This window comes from Gorilla gorilla, chromosome 20 (genome assembly GCF_029281585.2).
Source record: "Gorilla gorilla gorilla isolate KB3781 chromosome 20, NHGRI_mGorGor1-v2.1_pri, whole genome shotgun sequence".
Taxonomy (NCBI): Eukaryota; Metazoa; Chordata; class Mammalia; order Primates; family Hominidae; genus Gorilla; species Gorilla gorilla.
In genome coordinates this window covers 68,490,721-68,513,410 of record NC_073244.2, presented here as the reverse complement: position 1 = coordinate 68,513,410, position 22,690 = coordinate 68,490,721, and the positions used below count along the sequence as shown (strand labels likewise).

General features: G+C 43.0%; 1 protein-coding gene and 1 long non-coding RNA gene across 6 annotated transcripts; one reads left to right on the top strand and one right to left on the bottom strand.

Moving 5' to 3' along the window:
• The first annotated feature begins 13 nt into the window (after positions 1 to 13).
• ZNF582 (zinc finger protein 582) lies at positions 14 to 21,215 on the top strand. 3 transcript variants are annotated; one of them, XM_063701676.1, is made up of 5 exons: positions 14 to 110; positions 12,176 to 12,264; positions 13,506 to 13,632; positions 13,913 to 14,008; positions 18,792 to 21,215. In XM_063701676.1, exons 2-5 carry the CDS (start codon positions 12,256 to 12,258, stop codon positions 20,111 to 20,113), a joined length of 1,554 nt encoding a protein of 517 aa, XP_063557746.1. In that variant the 5' UTR covers positions 14 to 110; positions 12,176 to 12,255; the 3' UTR covers positions 20,114 to 21,215. The 3 variants fall into 3 exon arrangements, with proteins under 3 accessions (XP_063557746.1, XP_004061557.2, XP_004061558.1); XM_004061509.4 differs by lacking the exon at positions 14 to 110 and adding an exon at positions 10,376 to 10,786; XM_004061510.5 differs by lacking the exon at positions 14 to 110 and adding an exon at positions 10,391 to 10,564.
• On the bottom strand, positions 4,821 to 10,348 carry LOC109024239 (uncharacterized). Of its 3 annotated transcripts, XR_002003720.3 has the most exons (5): positions 9,953 to 10,348; positions 9,565 to 9,789; positions 5,944 to 6,111; positions 5,609 to 5,715; positions 4,821 to 5,098 (listed from the first exon to the last, which is right to left on the bottom strand). It is a non-coding gene; the product is annotated as an uncharacterized lncRNA (long non-coding RNA). The 3 variants fall into 3 exon arrangements; XR_002003719.3 differs by having other exon boundaries at positions 4,821 to 5,715; positions 9,953 to 10,330; XR_008674024.2 differs by having other exon boundaries at positions 4,821 to 6,111; positions 9,953 to 10,323.
• Positions 21,216 to 22,690: the final 1,475 nt, after the last annotated feature.

Sequence of the window (22,690 nt, the reverse complement as noted above, 5' to 3'; positions counted from 1 at the left end):
CCGCGTCCGCGCTCCAGCGCTCCGGGTGGGGCTGTGAGTCCATCGCTGAGAAAAGGGAGCTGGAGGACCCGTGTGGAGCCTGAGCCAGCTGGAGAGGGGCCCGGTAGGATGTACGTGTGATTAAGCGCTCTGGCGGCCCGGGCTTTCTCTTTCCCTTTCTGTTTCTTCTCTCTCCGCCTTGCCCTGTCTTTCATTCGCCATTTATTAAGCGCCTGCTGTGTCGGGCACTGTCGTGGGCCCTGGGCACACAGCAGTGAACAAGCAGACAAAATCCCCACCTCATGGAGCAGCATTCTAATGCGGGAGGAATTCAACAAGAAAAAATTAATAATAAAGGACACTGATGCATATTGGGAAGTAATGCGTATTATCAAGAAAAGCGAAGCAGAGTATTAAGATCATTCTTTCAGTTATGCCCTCTGAATCAGTGGAAAAAACGCAGGGTGCATTTTTTTTTCTATTATCTCAACGACAACTAATCATAACAGAAGACTTCTCTGACCAAATGTAGGGGAGTTTCCCACACATCTCAAGCAAGCAATGAGTTCAGTGAGTTCTGCAGCGGGCACCAGCTGGGTGTCCTCCAGTTCAATTCCGACGCCGTCTACTTGGAGATGGGTCAGACACCATTCGCTGAGGGCTCAGTCCCCAAGCCTGCCTCCCCCTTCCCACTTCCCACTAAAGTCTAGCCTCTGGAACATCTGACTCCACCAGCTTCAAATTGGGATTTTCACTACCCCCTTTGCGGTTCGATATTTTGCTAGAGTGGCTCACGGAACTCAGGAAAGACTTATGTTTACTAGTTTATTATAAAGGATATTACAAATGATATAGATGAAGAGATGCATAGGGCAAGGTACAGAAAAAAGGGTGTTGCACCTTCTAGGAACCTCCACATGTTCAGCTGGGTGGAAGCTCTCTAAACCCTGTCTTTTGGGAGTTTTACAGAGGCTTCATTACATAGGCATGGTTGATTAAAATCCCGTCCCCTCCTTAGGGTTGGGGGTGGGGTTGAATGTCCCAACCTTCTAGTCATGTCTTGGTCTTTCCATAACCAGTCCCCATCTTGAAACTCTATAGGGGTTGCCAGCTGTCAACTCATTAGCATACAAAATGAGTTTTTACTGTTACTTTGTAGTTTCTAAGGATTTTAGAAGTTCTATGCTAGGAAGATCAAATATATATTTCACAATATCATACTCTCTTATTCCTATTCTTCAATCTGTCTTTGAAAATATTTTATAAACTCCTATCTCTAGTTTATCTCCCAATCTTGTACCATCCCTTCCAAAATCCTGTTGCGCCCTTCAATTGCTTCATTTAATTGTCTGACCAAAGTTGCCAGTGACAAAGAGCATCATATAAGCTGGGAATTTTATTTGAGGAAATTAAACAAATGCAACTATGATATCAGCAAAAAATACTAACTGAAACTTTTTTTTGAGATGGAGTCTTGCTCTGTCATCCAGGCTGGAGTGCAGTGGCGCAATCTCAGCTCACTGCAAGCTCCACCTCCCAGGTTCATGCCATTCTCCTGCTTCAGCCTCCTGAGTAGCTGGGACTACAGGGGCGTGCCACCATGCCTGGCTAATTTTTTTGTATTTTTAGTAGAGACGGGGTTTCACCTGTTAGCCAGGATGGTCTCAATCTCCTGACCTCCTGATCTGTCTGCCTCGGCCTCCCAAAGTGCTGGGATTACAGGCATGAGCCACCGATCCCAGCTGAAACATTGTTTATAATAAAATGTTGAACATAAACAATATAGCTACTGTCACGGGTAGCGACTAGATAGGGCTTGTATCAAAGGCGGTAAAGAAAACAGTCTCATATTTACCAGGACAGTCCTAAAGAAAGGCAGATTTATTAGAGAAAGTATGAAAATACATTGCAAGGTTGCAACTGGCAGCACAGGAGAGAAGGAGCTGTCTGCAAAGAGGCAGGAGCTGGAAGGAAGTTTTATAGGGTCATCCTGGAGAGAGCTGTTGATTAGCCATTTCTCAGGACAACTGTTCATTGTTCTTCCCCACTGGGGCCCCTTCCTCATTGTTGCTTACTTATCAGGACTCCACAGCTACAAGTAGAAGAATGGTCAAATAAATAACAGTATGTTGTAAACCAAAAGGTATTGGAGACAGGTCTCAATCGATTTGGAAAGTTTATTTTCCCATGGTTAGGGAAGCACTGACAGTCTCAGGAGGTTCTGATGACATGTGCCCAAGGTGGTTGGGGTACAGCTTGCTTTTATACATTTTAGGGAGATATGAGACATCAATTACTATGTGTAAGATGTACAGTGGTTCAGTCAGGTAAGGTGGAAAAATCTGAGGTGGAGGCTTCCAGGTCATAAATAGATATGGGACAAAAGGTTGCATTCTTTTGAGTTATTGATTAGCTTTCCACTGAATACACAATTTAGTCTGGCTCCGTGAATTTGCATTTTTACATAAACAATAGGTCCAAGGAAGCAATCAGATACGCATTTCTCTCAGGTGAGCCTCAGAGGGATGACTTTGAATTCTTTCTGTCCTTTGTCCAAAAGGAATTTCCTTGTGGGCAAATTGTGTGGGAGGTATGTAGCTTTTAATCTTTATAGCTATTGTATTTAGGAATCAAATGAGAGGCAGCCTTGCCTGACATAGTTCCCAGCTTGACTTTCCCTTGGCTTAGTGATTTTGGAGTCCTTAGATTTTTTTTTTTTTTTTTTTTTTTTGAGACAGAGTCTCGCCCTGTTGCCCAGGCTGGAGTGCAATGGTGTGATCTCTGCTCACTGCAGCCTCCGCCTCCCGGGTTCAAGCTATTCTCCTGCCTCAGCCTCCCGAGTAGAGTAGCTGGTATTACAGGTGCACACCACCACACCCACTTAATTTTTTTTTTTTAATCTTTAGTAGGGACGGGGTTTACCATGTTGGCCAGGCTGGTCTCGATCTCCTGACCTCGTGATCCACCCGCCTCGGCCTCCCAAAGTGCTGGAATCACAGGCATGAGCCACTGTGCCCAACCGGAGTCCTGAGATTTATTTTCCTTTCACATCTATCTGATTGAAAACTATACAACTTTTTAAAAGAATAATTGCCTGGCAATGAAGCAACATGTAAAAATACTTCTTGTGTTAAGGTTTCTTAAAGGAGGAACAAAGCTGATAAAATTGCATTATGACTGCAACATTGGAAAACTGTTCCTAAAAAGTAAAAGGAACATAATCCACAAAAATTGTAGTTGGGTTGTGTTTGAGTGTTGAAATTGTTAGAAATAAATTTTCGGTGCCACAAAAGAAATAGCTTTCAAACAGAAATTTTCTCAGCAAGGCAATTTTACTTCTATAGAAGGGTGCATCTTGCAGATGGAACAATGGTGAGAGCACACCTGAACAAGGGAGGGGAAGGGGTTCTTATCCCTGACACAGGTAGCCCCTACTATTGCATCGTTCCCGTATTGGCTAGGGTTGGACTGCACACTCTAAGCTGATTCCGATTGGCTATTTTAAAGACAGCAGGGGTTAAGAGCTACAGTGGTGGGGTGAGCAGTTTTGGCAGGAAGGACGGTTACAGAACAGGTGACTAAAGGTGACTTAGGTTAGAGCGGGTGACCAGGGGTCTCAGGATGGAGCAAGTGACCAGGGGAACAGATGTGAACTACTGATCAGAACTGGCAGGGAGGTTGTTTACTGAAACTAGGGGCAAGGAGATGAAGAGAATGAGGAAGTTAAACTTTAAAATGGAAAACAAAGAACTGAACATACTGACAGATTCTTTGAGGAGAAACTTAAAACTCACTGTATTTAACAAAATTATGATTGATAGCTTCCCCTCGCTTTTTCAAACCAGACAAGCCTTGTTTAAAATAAGGCATCAGTAAACGTCCAGGTTTTTGCAGTCTTCGACATTTCACAAATGTGTGAAGAGTAGGCATCTTTATGAAACCACCTTTGCAAAAACTGTATCACTGAGAAAAATTATTATAGTAAACTGAGCTAACCCACCTATCTTGCCTTTCCCTTAATTATTCCTGGGCTATAGGGCTGAGCTAACTTTGGAAGACATTTGTGCTATAGTTTAAATAAGAGGCTTTGCCCAAAACTCAATTGTTTTTGTAAAGCTAATGGGAGGCCATCAGTCTGGGAGGAGAGGAGTCTGGGTCCTGCTAAGGTGGCAGCATTATTCAACTGTCAGCCATTATTTCAAAGGTTATAGGATATGCAACTTTCCCAATTACTACTGCAAATGACATCACTACTGTAGAACCTCAGATTGGCCTTTTGAGATATCTTTTCAGGTTTTTTCATGTCTGACACCCATGGCTCCACCTGGACCTGATGGTTCCACTTGGACTAACCAACCCAGTTCCTGTGGCACCACCCAGAAGCAATTCACCCCACACAAGGAGAGCTTTGACCCCCTATGATTTCATCTCCAGCCCAACGAATCAGCAGCAAGCACCTGTTATCTGGCCACTCCCACCCCTTCCCCCAAAGTGACTTTGAAAAACCTCTAATATAAGAGCTTTGGATTAGATGATTTGAGTACGAACTCCATTTCCCATGTGGCGTGGCCAGCCTCATGTCTGTTAACCTCTTTCTCTACTACAATGCCATGGTCTTTCTTTATGCAGGGGGCAGGAAGAACCCCTTGGGCGGTGGTAACATTTTTTATTTTTAGCCATTATCTCTTAAGCTTCTCCTTTTGGCACAACCTTCTACAAAGCTTGGTAAGAGTCACTAAGTAAACTTTGATTTGCTTAAAAACCACATTTATTCTTTGTCTCAGGTGAGCAGCAACTATTTGGGCTGGTGGCACAGAGGCAAAAGAACTTACCAAGACAGCTGTGGGTGAGGAAAGGCAGATTTATTAAAGACAGTATCAAAGTATGTTATCAGGGAGCAACAGGCAGAATCAGTGGAAGAGGAGCTGACTGCAAGGAAACAAAGGCTTGCTGGAGATTTTATAGGATGGTTCCTGGGCTGATAATGCTAAGGCAGCAGGGAGCTAACCTGCATTCTTCTGTCACCCAAGGTGTTTGATGATAAGCGGATGCGTGCGTTTGATGATAAGCAGGAAGTTTGTGAGTTATGTTCATTATTTGCTCGGCAGGGCTGTATGTCCTGGGCCATAAAGAAAAGCAAACCTATGGCTTATCTGCTTCCTTTTTTTGTTTATATATCCTGGACCATGAAGAAAATGCAGATCTATAGCTTATTTGCTTTATCTCTTTGCTTTCCCCTGGTCCCACCAGCCTGACTCCTTTTCCCTACGTACGAATCCACATTCTTCCTAAACGGGTAATCAGCAGACATATGTCTACCTAGCACACCCAAGTTTAACATAATTATCTAAATGCAAAATCTTGAGGAATAAAGATAAAAAACCCTCTAGCAGGCACAGCGGCTCATGCCTGTAATCCCAAGTGACATAGGAGTTAAAAAGAAATTATTTAGGCAGATAGTGAGGGTAAGGAAATCCTCGGTAAGGTTTTCCTTTTAATGAAAAGCAGCCCCCAAGTCATTTCTTTTCTAACAAACAGCAGCCTGAAAAATCAAGCTGCAGACACAGATAAGCAAGCTGGAAGTTTGCATGGGTGAATGCCAGCAGCTGTGCCAATAGGAAAAAGCTACCTGGGGGCCAGGCATGTCCAGCATCGCAGCTCCATCTTCCCTTTTCTTTGTCAACCACGTGTACAGTAAGGAACATACAACATGGCCCGGTCAGACAGGGACCCCATCTGCATAATAAAAGATTAGGGTGGGGCAGCCAGCTTCTGATTGGCACACCTGGTCCAACCAATCTTTGGGGCCTACGTAAATCAGACACCACCTCCTGAAGCCAGTCTATAAACCCCGTGCCCTTCGCCACGGACTGGAAGTCCTACTTGGGAGCCCTTTTCTCTCTGCAGGAGCTAGAGCTATTCTCTTTTCTCTTTCGCCTATTAAACCTCCGCTCTTAAACTCACTTCTTGTGTGTCCACGTCCTTGATTCCCTTGGCGTGAGACAACGAACCTCAGGTATTTACCCCAGACAATGATGCAGCTTCACCATCATTTTGGAAGGCTGAAGCAAGACGATCACTTGAGCTCAGGAGTTCAAGACCAGCCTGGGCAATACAGTGAGGCTCCCATCTCTACAGAAAAAAAAAAAGAAAAGAAAAATTAGCTGGTGTGGTGGCACGCACCTGTGTTCTCAGCTACTTGGGAGGCTGAGGTAGGAGGATCGCTTAAGCCCAGGAAGTTGAGGCTGCAGTAAGCCGTTTGTGCCACTGTGGCAAGCCAGATCTCACAAAAACTGAAGAGGCAGGCCTCCATAAGAACTGTTCTAGCATTGACTAAATGGTTAGGTTAAATATTAAAGGCTGAGAGAGCCAGCACCCTAACACAAAGGCTGAGGATTTGAAGCATGACAAGATAATGAAGGAATGGTCACACTCCTCATACCAGGATCCATTTAGGATTAAACAAGTTTTATTGGGGGTCTTAAGGAACTCCCCAGACCTCCATAACTTAGTAGGAGACAAGATAAGGGTAATTACCTTTGGCACTTGGACCCATCTAGAGTAAGTAAAATCACTGAGGCTCCAGAGGAATGTCCCCAAGACTCAGACCTTAGTTATAGATTAGAAGAAATTAATCACTTGTGTCTTTAGATGAATGCACACTAACATGTAGACATATAGCTTAGAAGGTAGATAAGCACTGGAAAACTTTGTAATTTTGAGTTGGTCTGGCAATATTTTTCTGGCCCTCTCCCTGTACCCAGTTACAGAAATAAAACTCTCTTCTTTCACAGTTCATCAGCATCTTGTTATAGGGCTGCGGGAATAAGCAGCCTGACCTTCAGTTCAGTCCAGGAACACCACTGCACACCAGCTTGGGTGACAGAGTGAGACCTTGTCTCTTAAAAAAAAAAGTCCTCACAGAGAGAGGCCACGTGTATTTTGTCCTCAGTTGTCACAAGGAAGATGCAATACATTTATTTTTCTCCTGGATTAGTACTGGAGAAAAGCCTTTTATCCTTTTTCTTTTTTGGCTATGGATGTCCAGTTGCTCCAGCACTGTTTGTTGAAAAGGTTATACTTCCTCCGTAGAAATTTATTATTATAATGCACAGATTTTAGGTCAGAAAAATTGGGGGAGGTACCCAAGGTCACTCAGGGAGTAAGTAGCTAAGATTGGGTTAGAACCCACTTTGTTGTGTGATTCCTTGCTTGGATTACTATGCACAACAGAATATGGCCCACCTCCCCACAGTTGATCTCATTCAAGTGATAATGGGTGATCCTGAAACAGAAGGAATCTGGCAGAAGCATGGATATGGCTGGGGATAACAGGAGAGGGAGCTGCTGGAGTAACTCTGTGGGTGGCAAGCCACCCAGGTGCCAAGGCAAGAGACCGAGGACACGAGCTGTTCCAGCATAATAAAATATAAAACAAGAATAGTTATACCAGATATAGATCTTAGATATGATTATATATGAATATCATTAATCATTAGTTGGTAGAAATTACTCTTTATTCCAATATTATAATAATCCTCACTCTATAATCATAACCTGGGAAAAGCCAGGCCATATAGAGATAGGAGCTGAGGAGACATAGTGAGAAGTGACCAGAAGACAAGAGTGCGAGCCTTCTGTTATGCCCAGACAGGGCCACCAGAGGGCTCCTTGGTCTAGCGGTGACGCCAGCATCTGGGAAGATGCCCGTTGCCAAGCGGACCGTGTTCTAGCAGTAGTGTTAGTGTCAAGGAAAAACACCTGCTACTTAGTGGACCAGGAAAGGGAGTCTCCCTTTCCCCAGGGGAGTTTAGAGAAGACTCTACTCCTCCACCACTTGTGGAGGGCCTGACATTAGTCAGGCCTACCCGCAGTTATCCGGAGGCCTAACCGTCTCCCTGTGATGCTGTGCTTCAGTGGTCACGCTCCTAGTCCGCCTTCATGTTCCATCCTGTACACCTGGCTCTGCCGTTTAGTTAGCAGTAGCAAACCAGTGAAAGTACTAAAAGTCTCTAATAAGTAGAAATAATGGTGTAAGCGCTCTCTCTCTTTCTCCTCTCTCTCTCTCTGCCTCAGCTGCCAGGCAGGAAAGGGCCCCTTGTCCAGTGGACACATGACCCATGTGGCCTTACCTATCATGGAGATGGCTCACACTCCTTATCCTGCCCCTCTGTCTTGTATCCAATAAATATCAGCGCAGCCTGGCATTCGGGGCCACTACAGGTCTCTGCGTCTTGGTGGTAGCGGTCCCCCAGGCCCAGCTGTCTTTTCTTTTATCTCTGTCTTGCATCTTTATTTCTACAATCTCTCGTCTCCGCACACGGGGAGAAACCAACCGACCCTGTGGGGCTGGACCCTACAAACTCTGCATGTGCTTTGGCACAGGAATGTGTACTGGGAAGTGGCTGACAAAAGACCTATGGATTCCATGGAATGGAGAGGCTAGCTCAGAGCATTCTCATACTCTTAAAAGGAAGAAACTGGAAGCCACCCTCTAAGACGACCCTGAATGATCCCTGCCTCCTAGTACTTATACTCTTGTGTAGTCTCCACCTACTTAGACTCACAGCTGATTTTGTGACCAAGAGTATAATGGTGTATGACTTCAGAGGCTTGGTTCAGAGTCAGAAGTGGCCATTTCATCATCCTCTAAATTTCTCTTTGGCAGATTAATGAATGTGAGAAAGTAAAAATGGTATAGAAGAAAGTTAGCCCGAGAGATGGCTGGCTTTGTACCTGTTTGGTCTTTTTCCTTCCTTTCCTCCATAAGCAAATACTGACGCATGTACATATAGACACACTCAACACAGTGGGATGTTAAAGGGAAACTAGAGCCACTCGCCCCTTCCCAAGATCAGAGAACATAGGAAAGATGATGACTTTTTGCATCCACCCTCTCCTCTTGAACTCGCAACACTGTCCTGAACCACAAATAAGGTCAAGTAGGATAAATCTACAACTGTCTCCTCAACTGTCTGCTCACAAGTGTGAAATTCAACCATCCTTGCTGAAGCTGTCTTTTAATATCAGTAATCAGCAATAACCAACCTCTGAGCTTTGCTTATATTATTAAATCATTTTATTTGACCCTCAGGACAAAGCTGCAAGCCCGGCATTACATTCTTCCTTTTATGGACAAAAAAAAAAAACAACAACAAAAAAACAAAACTGAGATAGGCATGAAGAAACTAATAAATGGCTGAAATGCTATTTGAATCCACATCTGTCTAACTCTGAAAGTGTGCTTTCCACCACATCACCGCACCTACAAGGAAAATGCAGCCTCTACCCTCTCCTGAAGAATGTGTAAAGAGGCAATATGGTGTGTTTTGGAAAAAGCATCTTTGCAGAAAGCAAGCATTAGCTTCAGTCATATCAGCATCCTTATCCAGCAGCAGTAGCATTATTTTACATATCAGTTACTCCTCCCCAACAACTCAGTGAATTAGATGCCACAAGCATCCTCACTTTCAAATGTGGAGACCGAGGCACATTTCTAAGACTGGAGTTCAGGCATTCTGGCTGCAGTCTTAGAGACGGTTAAGGGTTCACATTCTTAACCATTTATTACACCATAGAGCTCACCAGGTTTGAGGGAAACAGGATCAAATCAAAAGAGTCACTCAGGACTCCAGTCCTCACTCAAGGACAAACTGTTCCACCTCGGACAGGGAGAGTTTCCGCATTCTGAGACCCAGCATAACAGGTCCTGACCGGCATCTGGCACTCGGACTCCCAATCATACTGGATCACACTGGCTCGGGAAGTGTAAAGTCCAGGGCTTCTCACACTTGATGACACCAAAGCCGCCTAAAAACAAGAGAGAATTAACAACTACCTACGGCGGTCTGATATTTGCCCAAGAGATGCCGCCCCATAAAACTCCTTTACATCTTTATAACGTTTTTATTTTGCGTTCTCCTTCATAACCCACATTTAACTCACCATAGATGTAATGTTTAAAATTAGTTACCAGATAAACTCTTACGCTTCCAAACTTTAAGGTTCCTTCGAAACCTTCTGGTAAAACTGTTGTTCCACGGAAATGGGAACGTAACGGATGAGGCAATCTTCCACAGCCGCACACAGTTGTGTATCCACCGCTAAACGGTCCCAGTCACACATTCAACGACCCACGCGGAGTCAGAAGCTACCACCACACACCGTCACAATCACGCACACACAGTGACGGCCCCTTGCCCACTCGGTCACTCGCCCACAATCTCTCGCTAGAGAATCACACGCAGATAGCACACCCAGCACCACAGACCCCAGGAAGCAACCCAGGGACTCGAACACACGAACAGCACTCCTACGCGCACTGCGCAGGCACGCCTGCGTCCAGCTCACCCTGAAACATCGCGAGATCCGCCTTCAAGGCCGGGCTGCTGCCTTTACGCCTAGAGACTATGTTTCCCGGAAGACACTGCGGCGCCGGCCCTATCATGGCGCAGCATCGGTGTGCTTTGTGCGTCTGCGCCATCTTCCGGCTGCGCACGGCGAATCCACCGGTACCGTGGTGGAAGCGCGCCGTGGGCTGCCGGGGGCGCGGCCACGGTGGCACTTGGACCCGAGGAGGCTGCAGGTGAGAGGTTCCGGAGCTTTCCAGGCGCTCTGGGGTCCAGCAGGAGCTGGTACCCTGGCCGGTTGGGTCTCAGGCCTGAGAAGAACGCAGACGTCTCGCCTCATCGTCGCTCTGTGGCTTTACCGGCGTGAGACTACATTTCCCGCCGGCCCTCGCGGCGCGTGCTTTCTGGCGCCCCCTTTCTGCTTCCAGCCTCATAGCCCAGGTGCATGGACCCCTTAGGTGGGTGCGCAGGGGTCTCCGACCCCCTGAAATTGCGGATGTTTTGCATTCACTGTTATGTGTGCTTTTTTTTTTTAATCTGAGAGGAAATCTTGTTTCATGAGGTTCTCAGAGAGTTACAAGACCCCAGAAGACTTAGAACCGCTAGTTTAGAAAAACTTATACTTGGGAACATTTTATATGTTCAAATTCTATGTCCAGCAGTGGGGAAACACTTGAGTGGATCACAGGCCATCCTTTGTAAATAGGATATCGTGCAGTTAATACAAATAATGCTTATAAAAGTGGTCATAATAAGGAAAAGCTGCCTATTACATCATATTAAGCAACATTCATAATTATTTCACTTACATGTTACTTAGAACCAAATGTTTGTAATGCAGTAGGCACCTTATATACTCCTTTACAAAGTACTTCTTGTTTAACAGTGAGCTCAAGAACTGGTTAAATGACAACACTGCGAATACTTGGGTGTTTTTTCTTCCAATTTTTTGGTTTTGTTTTGTTTTTAGCCTGTGTGTTAGTGAGTGAGTTTGACTTCTTTTTGCTGAATATTCTCAAAGGATTCAGTAGTTACTTTCTTTGCTTGTCAGTTTTTGATAGTCATTTTTGATAGTCACTTGGCATCCCATTATATGGCTGTGCCAAAAATGATTCAACCTCTTGGCTACTTGTGGACTTGCCTACTTATGTACTAATTTTCAGTTCTCTTATTTAGCAAATATTATTGGACATGCAGCTTTGTGCACTGCTGTGTCTCTATGGAAGGACACATTTATGTGCTGATAATGGAGCATTGGGCGTGCTGTGTGTAATTTGTCTCTTACTGTTCCTTCCAACTCTATCCCATTTGTTGATGCAAGGCATGCTCCATGAAGTGGCATCCACAAAGCCTCAGTTTGGGCTGTAGAGCTTTTTGTATATTTGGCGGTTGGGAAAAGAGCCAGGTAGACTTTCAAAGGTGTTATATTTGCTGCAGGAGAGAGTTAAATGGCCTAGTCCTGGAAAGGCTTTATTCTAGGCTGGGGCTATGCAAATTATGCAGGCCTTCTATGCTCCCTGGCTTGAGGGAAGCCCTCCTTGTCCTTGAGGTAACATGTGGGTCTCAGTCACTAGAACAGCCCTCAGCATCCCTGTCTCAGACTTGTATTTGCAGCAAAACAGAACCACTGGATGTTTAGGGGAAATGGGAGGGAAAGGACCACTGGTTCCCCTTTGCCTTGCAGCAGCTAAAGCTGGTTTCCTGGGGTTGGGTGAGGATCCCTTTGCCTCCCCCCTCCTTCTCATTTTCTTTGTGGGCAGAGGGCAAGCAGGTGGGGACTTGTAACTTGGCATTCTAGGAACTGTGAGGCAAGCCTAGCCTCTCATGTTTGCTCTTTCCTCCTCCAGCTCTACCATCGCAGGACTCTGCCCTTCCCCAAGAGAGGAACCAGGAGGAGGACCTATCAGCCCTTGAAATTCTAAAAGTCATGTCCCTTGTGAGTTTTTAAATCCCATAAATATTTGCTTTCCTTATCTTGAAACTTTCCACCTGGGTTCCATCCAGAAATTTGGTTCTCAGACTTTCCCATTTTAGGGAATAAAAGGACCAGGCAGGAGTCTCCTCTCCCATTGTCCTCTCCCCTCGGGACAAATGCCCACAGATTTATTCTCTATAGCATTCTGCATCTCCTGATAGTTTTCGTCTGCTAGGAGGAGAAACTCATTTCCCTGTATGAAATGAGAGCATCCTTTGTAAGAACTGAAGTTTGAAGAGATGGAAATGAATGCTTAGGAGCAATCACATATAGAAAAGCAGGGGAGGTGGTGTTGGTTGGTTTCAGTTTCAGCGCGTGGTACAGTGTCCTGCTTTGGGAATGATTAATGATTGGATATGTAATTGAGGTTTGGCTGGGAATCCATCAAAAATTTGATGCCAGAATTAAAGTCTAGTTTGACGTTGGACAGAGCATTTGAATCTGGGACATCCTCCATTAGTTGCTTTAGCTTAAGAGGAAGAAAAGTACAGAGCTGAGGATGGTGAGCGATGTAGCAAGTGAGATGATCATCTAGGTGGGTGAGTGGTCAGGGCTTGGAAAAGCCTTAGAGATCTGATCCAACCTCGGGATCCAAAATAAGAGGATGTTTGAGTCAGTCGTTTCACTTGATAGAAAATTGTGCACTCAATAAAAGTTATCTCCATGGTTTTTCCCATGAAGAAAAATGCTTGTGTTATGTTCCAACATAATGATGAACTTTCATCTCCAAGAAATTCTTGACTTACATGAAAATCCTGTATCTAAGATAGAAAACATGTTTCCATAATTTTAAAAAATAAAATATTTGGGGAAAATCCATCAGAAATATTTTTTGTTGTTACTGTTATTCCAAAAGATAGAAATGATAGGTCTCACCTTGAGAATTTATTGAATGCCAAGTACAGAGTGGGCAGTGTGCTTTATTACACTGTTACTTAATAAGGAAAACTCCATTTAGCTTGATTTTAATTTTCATCCCAGACCTGTACACAGAGCATTGATTTGCAGTTAAAAGGAGTGTTTGAGAACAATTTGATCATTCTGTTTTACTCATCTCCATTTCTTCTGTCACCTTTCACATTCAGTCCCACCCTTCTTGTTCAACAAAACAATCCCCCGTCCCGCAAAGACCTGCCCCACCGCCTTTCATCCCACTGTGAACCATTGAAATACGTATATATCATACATGCCTGTCATTTCAGGGGTCAGAATTGTTCAGGGATGTGGCCATAGTCTTCTCCCAAGAAGAATGGCAGTGGTTGGCACCTGCTCAGAGGGATTTGTACAGAGACGTGATGTTGGAGACCTACAGCAACCTGGTCTCACTGGGTAAGGTGATCTCGTCTGTTAGTTTGGAGGTTATCCTTGGGCATGTTCCTTCCTGGTCAGTTTTTGGGTGCTTTTCAGTCTTATGATTGGTTGGTCATTTTTGAGGGGTTAAAGGGCAGCGCTGTCAGCTGAAGCTGCATCTTCCCTTACCCTCAGGCAACTGTCCCATCTTCCTCTGGCACTTCCTGCAACTGCCTCTCCTGCTTGATGACCAGGTCCTGGATCTGAATTCTGGGGCCCCCACACCATAACCAGGTGGCATGTTTCTTCTCATCTCCAGGTCTTGCCGTTTCCAAACCTGATGTGATCTCCTTCCTAGAGCAAGGCAAAGAGCCCTGGATGGTGGAGAGAGTGGTGTCTGGAGGCCTGTGTCCAGGTGAGTGAGGTATCAATGGGAAGGGAGCAGCCACTGCAGGTATCAGGTCCGCTGGAAGTGGCCCTTTGTCTTAGAAAATCTTCCCTGCAGGTTGCTACCTTCAAAGCTTATGTCTTACGTGTTGTTTTTCTCAGTTCGTCAGCAGCATTTGACAAAGGTGGCTGCTCCTTCCTCCTGAAACACTTTAAGAATTCAACCTGGATTATAGGGCTAGACTGAGTACAAATATGGTGGTTCCTAAGGAAAGTATTTTGTCTTTGGAAAGATGTCTGTATCTTTTGACCATTTTTCTTTTTTTTATTTATTTTAATATTTTAAATTTTTTTTAACTTCAGGAGTACAGGTGCAGGTTTGTTAAATAGGTAAACTTGTGTCATGGGGGTTCGTTTACAGATAATTTCATCACTCAGGTATTAAGCCTAGTACTCATTAGTTACTGTTCCTGATTCTCTCCCTCCGCCCAACCTCCGTTCTCTGAAAGGCCCATGTGTGTTGTCCCGCTGTGTGTGTCCATGTGTCCTCATTTAGCTCCCACTTATAAGTGAGAACGTGCAGTATTTGGTTTTCCGTTCCTGTGTTAGTTTGCTTAGGATAATGGCTTCCAGCTCCATCCACGTCCCTGCAAAGGACATGATCTTGTCCTTTGACCATTTTGCTAAAGGAATTTATATCGGTTTGTTTGAATTCTGGAGTCAGTTAACAAGTACTTATTAAGCTTTTATTATGCACCATGGAATATGCCACAGTATACATTGATGAGGCAGGTGGACATTATCCTTGCTTTCCTGGAACTTACACTGCAGTGGGAAAATAGACATGAAATCATACACACATGGACATGAGCTAATATGTGAAAGAAAAAGAACAGGTTCAGTCAGGGTGCATGGTAGGGCCAATGACCTCTTCAAGGATAAGGCATTTCAGCTGAGACATGGAAGGTGTGATGTAGCTGGGGAATACCAGTTGTAGCCAATGAGTGTGAAGGACCTGAGCCGGGAGCCCTTGGTACCTCTGAGATAATGGATGGCCCTTGTGGCTGAGGTCAGTGAGCAAAGGGAGGAACACAAAGAGATACACTAGGGGCCGGGCATGGTGGCTCATGCTTATAATCCCAGCACTTTGGGAGGCTGAGGCGGCCAAATCACTTGACCAGTCTGGCCGACATGGTGAAACCTCGTCCCTACTAAAATCACAAAAATTAGCCGGGTGTGGTGGCACGTGCCTATAATCCCAGCTACTTGGGAGGCTGAAGCAGGAGAATCGCTTGAACACGGGAGGCGGAGATTGCAGTGATCCGAGATCGAACCACTGCGCTCCAGCTGGGGCAACAGAGAGAGACTCTGTCTCAAAAAGGAAAAAAAAAGATACTCTAGGAAAGGCCACCACGTTATGAAGTTTGGGTTCTGTGCTGTGGGCAGAGGGAAAGCAGTGTAGAAATAGAGGCAAGCCATGATTTTATGGTCCACCTGGAGAGGATATAAATATTGTGCTTCTCACAAATTATTCACCTGCTAGTTTCAGAAGTCATTGATAGTTTTCTCTTGGATCAGATATGATTAATAGTTACAAAATAGTGATTTTTAAAAAAACTTTATTCTTATTTATTAGATCACATACTCCTGTAAAGAAGAGCTTTCTCCCTTTCACCATTTGTTTCTTCATTTATATCATATGGATTAATAGTAGGTGGCATATTTTTTCTCATTTCCAGGTCAGAATAAAATAAATCTTATTTTATCCTGTAACAGATTATTACCCATTATCATTATTTATCGCAACGTTCATAGTTTTCCAGACTTGCCCAGTGACACCCTTTCAAACTGGCTCCTGGGTTCTTTGGACATAATCCCCCCCTCTTTTTTTATAAGCACGTTTTTAACTTTTTTAGTTTCAACAATTCAGTAAAAGCTAGTTAACATAAATACAGAACAAGTCCACACAATTGACATCCGTGTACATAAATGCAAGAATACCAAACCTCACATGAACCAAAAAGTATCAGCTCTTACAATGTTGACTATTTAGCTATGACTAGTAGGTCATAAATCTTCGCATAAGCAAGGGTACACATTCAAATGTTTTTTAAAACTAAGAATAAAACAATTTTGTGTTTCTAAAAGGAGAAGCATAAAAGTCAATCTGTCAAAGAACATAAGGATGTGATAGAAAAGAGATTTGAGTGGGCACAAAGTTAATACACTGTGTTAATACTTTTACATATTAAAATCCCTCTGCAGCCAGGCGTAGTAACTCATGCCTGTAGTCCCAGCTACTCAGAAGGCTGACAGAGGAGAATCACCTGAGCCTAGGAGTTTGAGGTTGTAGTATAATATGATTGTGCCTCTGCACTCCAGCCTGGGCAACAGAATGAGACCCCATCTCCCCCCCAAAAAAGAAAGAGAAAGAGAAATACTTTGGAGGCAAACTTTATATAGAACGTTTGTATATAGTTTTTTTTTAAAGTCATCAGTGTCATACTTAAACTAAAATGCAGATTGTGTTTTTGTCTGCAAACTGATTATAATACTTTTGAGTCCAATCAAAACACCTCAGAAACATCCAGTTACTGTTGATTACAATAAATGTGACATGCTGACAGAATTTAAGAAGGTACAGTTTTTCACTGGCGAGAGCAGTAAAAGCTTGGTAATTTTCAATAATGTTGGGATCACTACAGTGAATAGATCTGCAGAACAACATATCTAAAACCCAGACAAATGTTAGGAATACTGGTTCTGTTTAATAAATGACCAATGTTTTTATAGAAATACTTAACATAGAATTCCCTCCTGCTCTTTCACCCTCAATAAATGCTATAAAGTGCATTCACAAAGAGCCATATTAAGATAAAGCTACTGCACAAAATATACCACTCATATATACTGAAATGAGTAGTATCACACTGGAGTTTAATTGTGCACATTTTATATACCAGTATAGCAACATCCTTAGCCAGAAGTCTCAACAGAATTATCATGAACATGTTTAAGGGTTATATACATATATCAATTTAAAGTATGAAAAGGTGCATTTGAACTTAATGGCAACATTTAAAAATGATATCCTTGTTAGCACATCACCTTGAATCTATGATGTATGATTCAGCAAATTAGGACAGAATCAGATTCTCAGCAAAAAGTACTTTGAGGCTGGGCATGGTGGCTCACGCCTGTAATCCCAGCACTTTGGGAGGCCAAGGCAGGTGGATTGCTTGAGCCCAGGAGTTTGAGACCAGCCTGGGCAATATGGCAAAACCCCATCTTTACAAAAAAGCACAAAAATTAGCTGAGCATGGTGTTGCCCACCTGTAGTCAAGCTATATCTGAGTCTCTTTAAGTCAACTGGGGTTGGTTGCTATAAGTACAGTAAAATCTGCTACTGTAGCTGAAATCATGTACCAGGTAGAATCACAGTCCATTATACCATTCAGCTTTTTCATGCAGTTTGAATAATCAGCAAAGTATGTTGCTCTAGAAGGACCCACCCTCAATCAACTGGCCTAATCCTCTAAACAAGGAAAAAAGCCCTTATTTTTCCGAGGTCACCTTTAAGAAATGAAAAGGTTCAGGTAAATGCATGACATTTAAGAAGTTTAAGAAATGTCATTCAGTTGATAATGGGCTTCAGCCATGGCATTCAGCTAAACTTCAGCTATAAAAAGCTTCACAGAGGAAGACAGCAGCCATGTCATTCTAACTTCTAGCAGACACATGAGAATAGCTGCCACTGTACCAGCATATTCCTCTGGCTCATTCTCCTGCGTGTCCTCCAGGCACTGAGGCAGGTTGCAGATCCAACCACACACTTCCTCCACCACTTTTATTTTTATTTTTTAAAACTGTGGTAAAACACAAGATTTACCATGCTAACCATTTTCAAGTGTACAGTTCAGTAGTATTAAGTACATTCACACTGTTCTACAACCATCATCACCGTCCATCTCCGGAACTCTTTTCGTCTTGAAATCCCCATCATCGTTTTAAAATTCACTCTTTTGGGGGCATAATTTATGGTCAATAAAATGCATTTTTAAAATGTACTATTAATGAGTGTTGACCAGTTTATACACCCACATAACCATCACCTCAATCAAGATAGCGAACATTTCCATCAACCCAAAAAGTTCCCTTGTGCTCCTTCCTGCACAGTCCGTCAAACCAATGATTTGCTTTGGTTTCCGTCACTCTATATTTGTCTTTTCTAGAGTCTCACAGAAACATTTACTGTCTTAAAAAATATAGTTCAATAGTGATTCTGACCCACACCAACTCTTTTTTTTTTTTTTTTTTTAAAGTCTCCCTCTGCCACTCGGGTTGGAGTGCATTGGCGTGATCATAGCTCACTACAGCCTCTAACTCCTGGGCTTAAGCAGTCTTCTTTTCTCAGCTGGGACTACAGGCATGTGCCACTGCAGCTGGCTAATTTTTAAAAATTATTTTGTAGACATGGGGTCTTGCTATGTTGCCGAAGCTGGTCTCAAACTCCTGGCCTCAAGTGATTCTCCCTTCTTGGCTTCCCAAAGCACTGGGATTACAGGCATGAGCCACCATGCCCAGCCCCACACTAACATTTTAGAATCACTTTTATAACCTCTTTTATTACCTCCCTCATCTCATGTATGTTATTTTCCTTTCACTGTTCTACTTGTCCATTTTCTAATTGCTTAGCTACATTCAAGAGTTAATAGGCATTGAGTCTCAACCCTCCAGTTCTTATTTTAGTTCCTTTATCTGGAAAAAAAAAAAGAAACCAAACATATTCGCTTTTTTCCATTCTTTCTCAGTATTGGAGTCCAGATATGATACCAAGGAATTATTTCCAAAGCAGCATGTTTATGAAGTCGAATCACCCCAATGGGAGATAATGGAAAGCCTTACAAGTTATGGTCTTGAGTGTTCAAGTTTCCAAGATGATTGGGAATGCAGAAACCAGTTTGACAGACAACAGGGAAATCCAGACAGACATTTCCATCAGATGATCATCAGACATGAAGAAATGCCCACTTTTGACCAGCATGCATCCCTTACTTTTTATCAGAAAATTCATACTAGAGAAAAACCTTTTGGGTATAATAAATGTAGAAAAGACTTCTGGCAAAAGGAACTCCTTATTAATCATCAAGGAATTCATACTAATGAGAAACCCTATAAATGTAAGGAATGTGGGAAGGCCTTTAAATATGGCTCACGACTAATTCAACATGAGAATATTCATTCTGGTAAGAAACCCTATGAATGTAAGGAATGTGGAAAGGCCTTCAATTCTGGTTCAAATTTTATACAACATCAGAGAGTTCATACTGGTGAGAAACCGTATGAATGTAAAGATTGTGAGAAGGCCTTTAGTCGCAGCTCACAGTTGATTGAACATCAGCGAACTCACACAGGTGAGAAACCCTATCAGTGTAAGGAATGTGGCAAGGCCTTCAATCGGATCTCACATCTTAAAGTACATTATAGAATTCATACTGGTGAAAAACCCTATGCATGCAAGGAATGTGGGAAAACCTTTAGTCATCGTTCTCAGTTGATTCAACATCAGACTGTTCATACTGGCAGGAAACTCTATGAATGTAAGGAATGTGGGAAGGCTTTTAATCAAGGCTCAACTCTTATACGACATCAGAGAATTCATACCGGTGAGAAACCCTATGAGTGTAAAGTATGTGGAAAGGCCTTTAGAGTGAGCTCACAACTCAAGCAACATCAGAGAATTCACACTGGAGAGAAACCCTACCAATGTAAGGTATGTGGTAGGGCCTTCAAACGGGTCTCACATCTTACTGTACATTACAGAATTCATACAGGTGAAAAGCCGTATGAATGTAAGGAATGTGGGAAGGCTTTTAGTCATTGCTCACAATTGATTCATCATCGGGTTATTCACACTGAGAAAAAGCCCTATGAATATAAGAAATGTGAGAAGACCTTGAGTCATGATTCAACTACCGTTCAACCTCAGAGAATGCATAATAGAGAAACACATGTGAATATAATAAATGTAGAAAAGCCTTCCATCAGCAGTTACCCCTTACTAATCATCAGAGAATTTATGTTGGCAAGCAACCATATGAATGGAAGTAATGGGGAAAACCCATTAGCCTAGGCTAATCGTGACTTACTTCTCCCTCTTGGAGAAAGACTTGAAGAATGTAATGCCAGTGACAATGCCTTCATTCAGAGATCAGCCTTTATCCTAAGTCTGAAAATTCATATCAAAGAAAATTTTATGGATGTAAATTGTTCAGATCATAATTGTCAAAGAAGCCGGGAAAGGTTGGGAGAAATTTTATTTCTAACACATTCCAGAACCACATTTTCTAACCACAGTGTAGTAATTTTATCAAGAGCAAAAGTTATAGTTTTCTTACAAGTTAAAAAAACAGCCAGATTATCATTTGCTTAACAAAGAAATCATGCAATTACCATAAATGGTAATGAAAAGAATGAATTGAGAGTTTAACATGCCAAGAGATGTGAAATGTGGCCAAAGAGATGTGAGGGTAAGGGGAAAGCCAGAGCTACACTGGAGGAATTTTTATAGCCTTTGAATGCATGCATATACATGAAAATCTGAAAGATAAACTCATATGTACTAAACATGCTATTCAAGACTACCAAACATCCAGGCAGTGAAAGAAGAAAGTAACAGAAAATGATGAAATAAAGAGACCATCTTACAATAATCTCGGTTTTTGTTTCTTTCTGATCCAGAAATAATCTAAATTTAGAATATTTCTTAATTTCCACGTTGTTACATTGTTTTGTGACTGGCACAGACAACCATTGGTTGTCATCCCAGCAGCCATACCCAATTCCCCTTGTTGTTGGCAGTATCTGTGTCTTGCCTTGGACTCTGAGAATATCAGATGCTAATTTTCCAGTCTCCTGTGCAGCACAGTATGGCCAGTATCTCCCAGTGTTGCTCAGTGGAATCTGCCGGGGCTTCTGGGAAAGATTTTCCTCATTCAGAAGAGACAGGTTTATCATGAAGACTTCCTCCTCTCTCACTTCCTGCTTTTAAACATTTTTATATAAGAACATGATGCCTGAAGCTGCTGCAGCTATCTTGGAACCAAGAAGAGAAAAAAGTGGACCTCAGAGAAGCTGACCCAGAGCCTGAGAAGACTCAGCTACTAGGCCAATTCTGGAACTGCCTTTTTGATGCCTTGTTATCTGAGAAAAATAAACCTTGATTGCTCAGTTACTTTTAGTTGGATATTTTGTGAATTCGCAGCCAAAAGCATCCTAAGTGACATAATATCTAATTTAATTTTATTATGGTTGGTAAATGTGGCCTGAAGTTATCTACTTTTTGAATTTTACTCTTTTTTTTGGAGATGGAGTCTCACTCTATCACCAGGCTGCAGTGTAGTGGCACAACCTCTGCCTCCCGGGTTCAAGCGATTCTCCTGCCCCAGTCTCCCCAGTAGCTGGGACTACAGGTGCACGCTACCATGCCCAGCTAATTTTTGTATTTTTAGTAGAGATGAGGTTTCACCATGTTGGCCAGGATGGTCTGGATTTCCTGACCTTTGTGATCCACCCACCTCGGCCTCCCAGCACTTCCTGTAAGTGCTGGGATTACAGGCCTGAGCCACTGTGCCACCCAATTTGACTTTGTGTGTGTGTGTGTGTGTGTGTGTGTGTGTGTGTGTGGTTAAATACAAGATTGATTTCTATATACCATGAACATTGAAAAAATATGTATTCTGCATTTTTGGATACAAGTTTCTAAATAAGTCCATTAAGCCACTAGATTGCAATGGTAAAAATCTCCATGTTTTCATATAATTTGGTATGCTGGATCAGAATTTCCTAAAAAAATGTTGCCAACACCTTGAGTTTCCAGATATTTATGCTTTTTAATTTATATTGTTTGACTTACAGGGACATACTACTAACCCTCTATTTATGAATTATACCTTTATCTTTACATAATATCCCATTTTGCCTAGTGCAGGGTATAGAAACCAAATCCAGCCCGCTACCTGCTTCATAAAGTCTGAGTGACACATTGCATTTATGGTCTACAACTGCTTTGGTTTCACTACAGCAGAGCTGAGTAGTTGCCACAGAGACTATATGGCCACAACGCCTATATTTACTGTCTGGTTTTTTTGTTTTGTTTTGTTTTTTGAGATGGCATCTCAAACTGGAGTGCAGTGGCACAGCCATGGCTCACTGAAGCCTCAACCTCCCATTCAAGCAGTCCTCCTACCTCAGCTTCCTGAACAGCTGGGACCACAGGCATGTGCCACCACGCTAGGCTAATTTTTAAAAAATTATTTTGGAGATACAGGGTTTTCTTATGTTGCCCAGGATGGTCTCAAACTCCTGGACTCAAGCAATTCTCCCACTTTGGCCTCACAAATTCTTGGGATTACAGGTGTGAGCCAATGCACCTTGCCTTCTCTGGTTTTTTAGTTAAGTTTGGGCCAGGCACTATGACTCCTGCCTGTAATTCCAACACTCGGAGGCTGAGGCAGGAGGATCACTTGATACCTTGAAATCTAGACCAGCCTGGGTAACAAAGGGAGACCCTATCTCTACAAAGAAACAAAAAAGTTAGCCAGGTGTGGTGGCATGTGCCTGTAGTCCCAACTACTTGGGAGGCTGAGGTGAGAGGATTATTTGAGCCCAGGAGTTCAAGGTTGCAGTTGAGCTGTGATCATGCCATGTA

Excerpts from the sequence above, each read along its gene's own strand:
- ZNF582 (XM_004061509.4), top strand. Across the intron at positions 13,633-13,912 it reads CAGCAACCTGGTCTCACTGG|GTCTTGCCGTTTCCAAACCT; the intron begins GTAAGGTGATCT and ends TCTCATCTCCAG. Across the intron at positions 14,009-18,791 it reads GTCTGGAGGCCTGTGTCCAG|TATTGGAGTCCAGATATGAT; the intron begins GTGAGTGAGGTA and ends ATTCTTTCTCAG.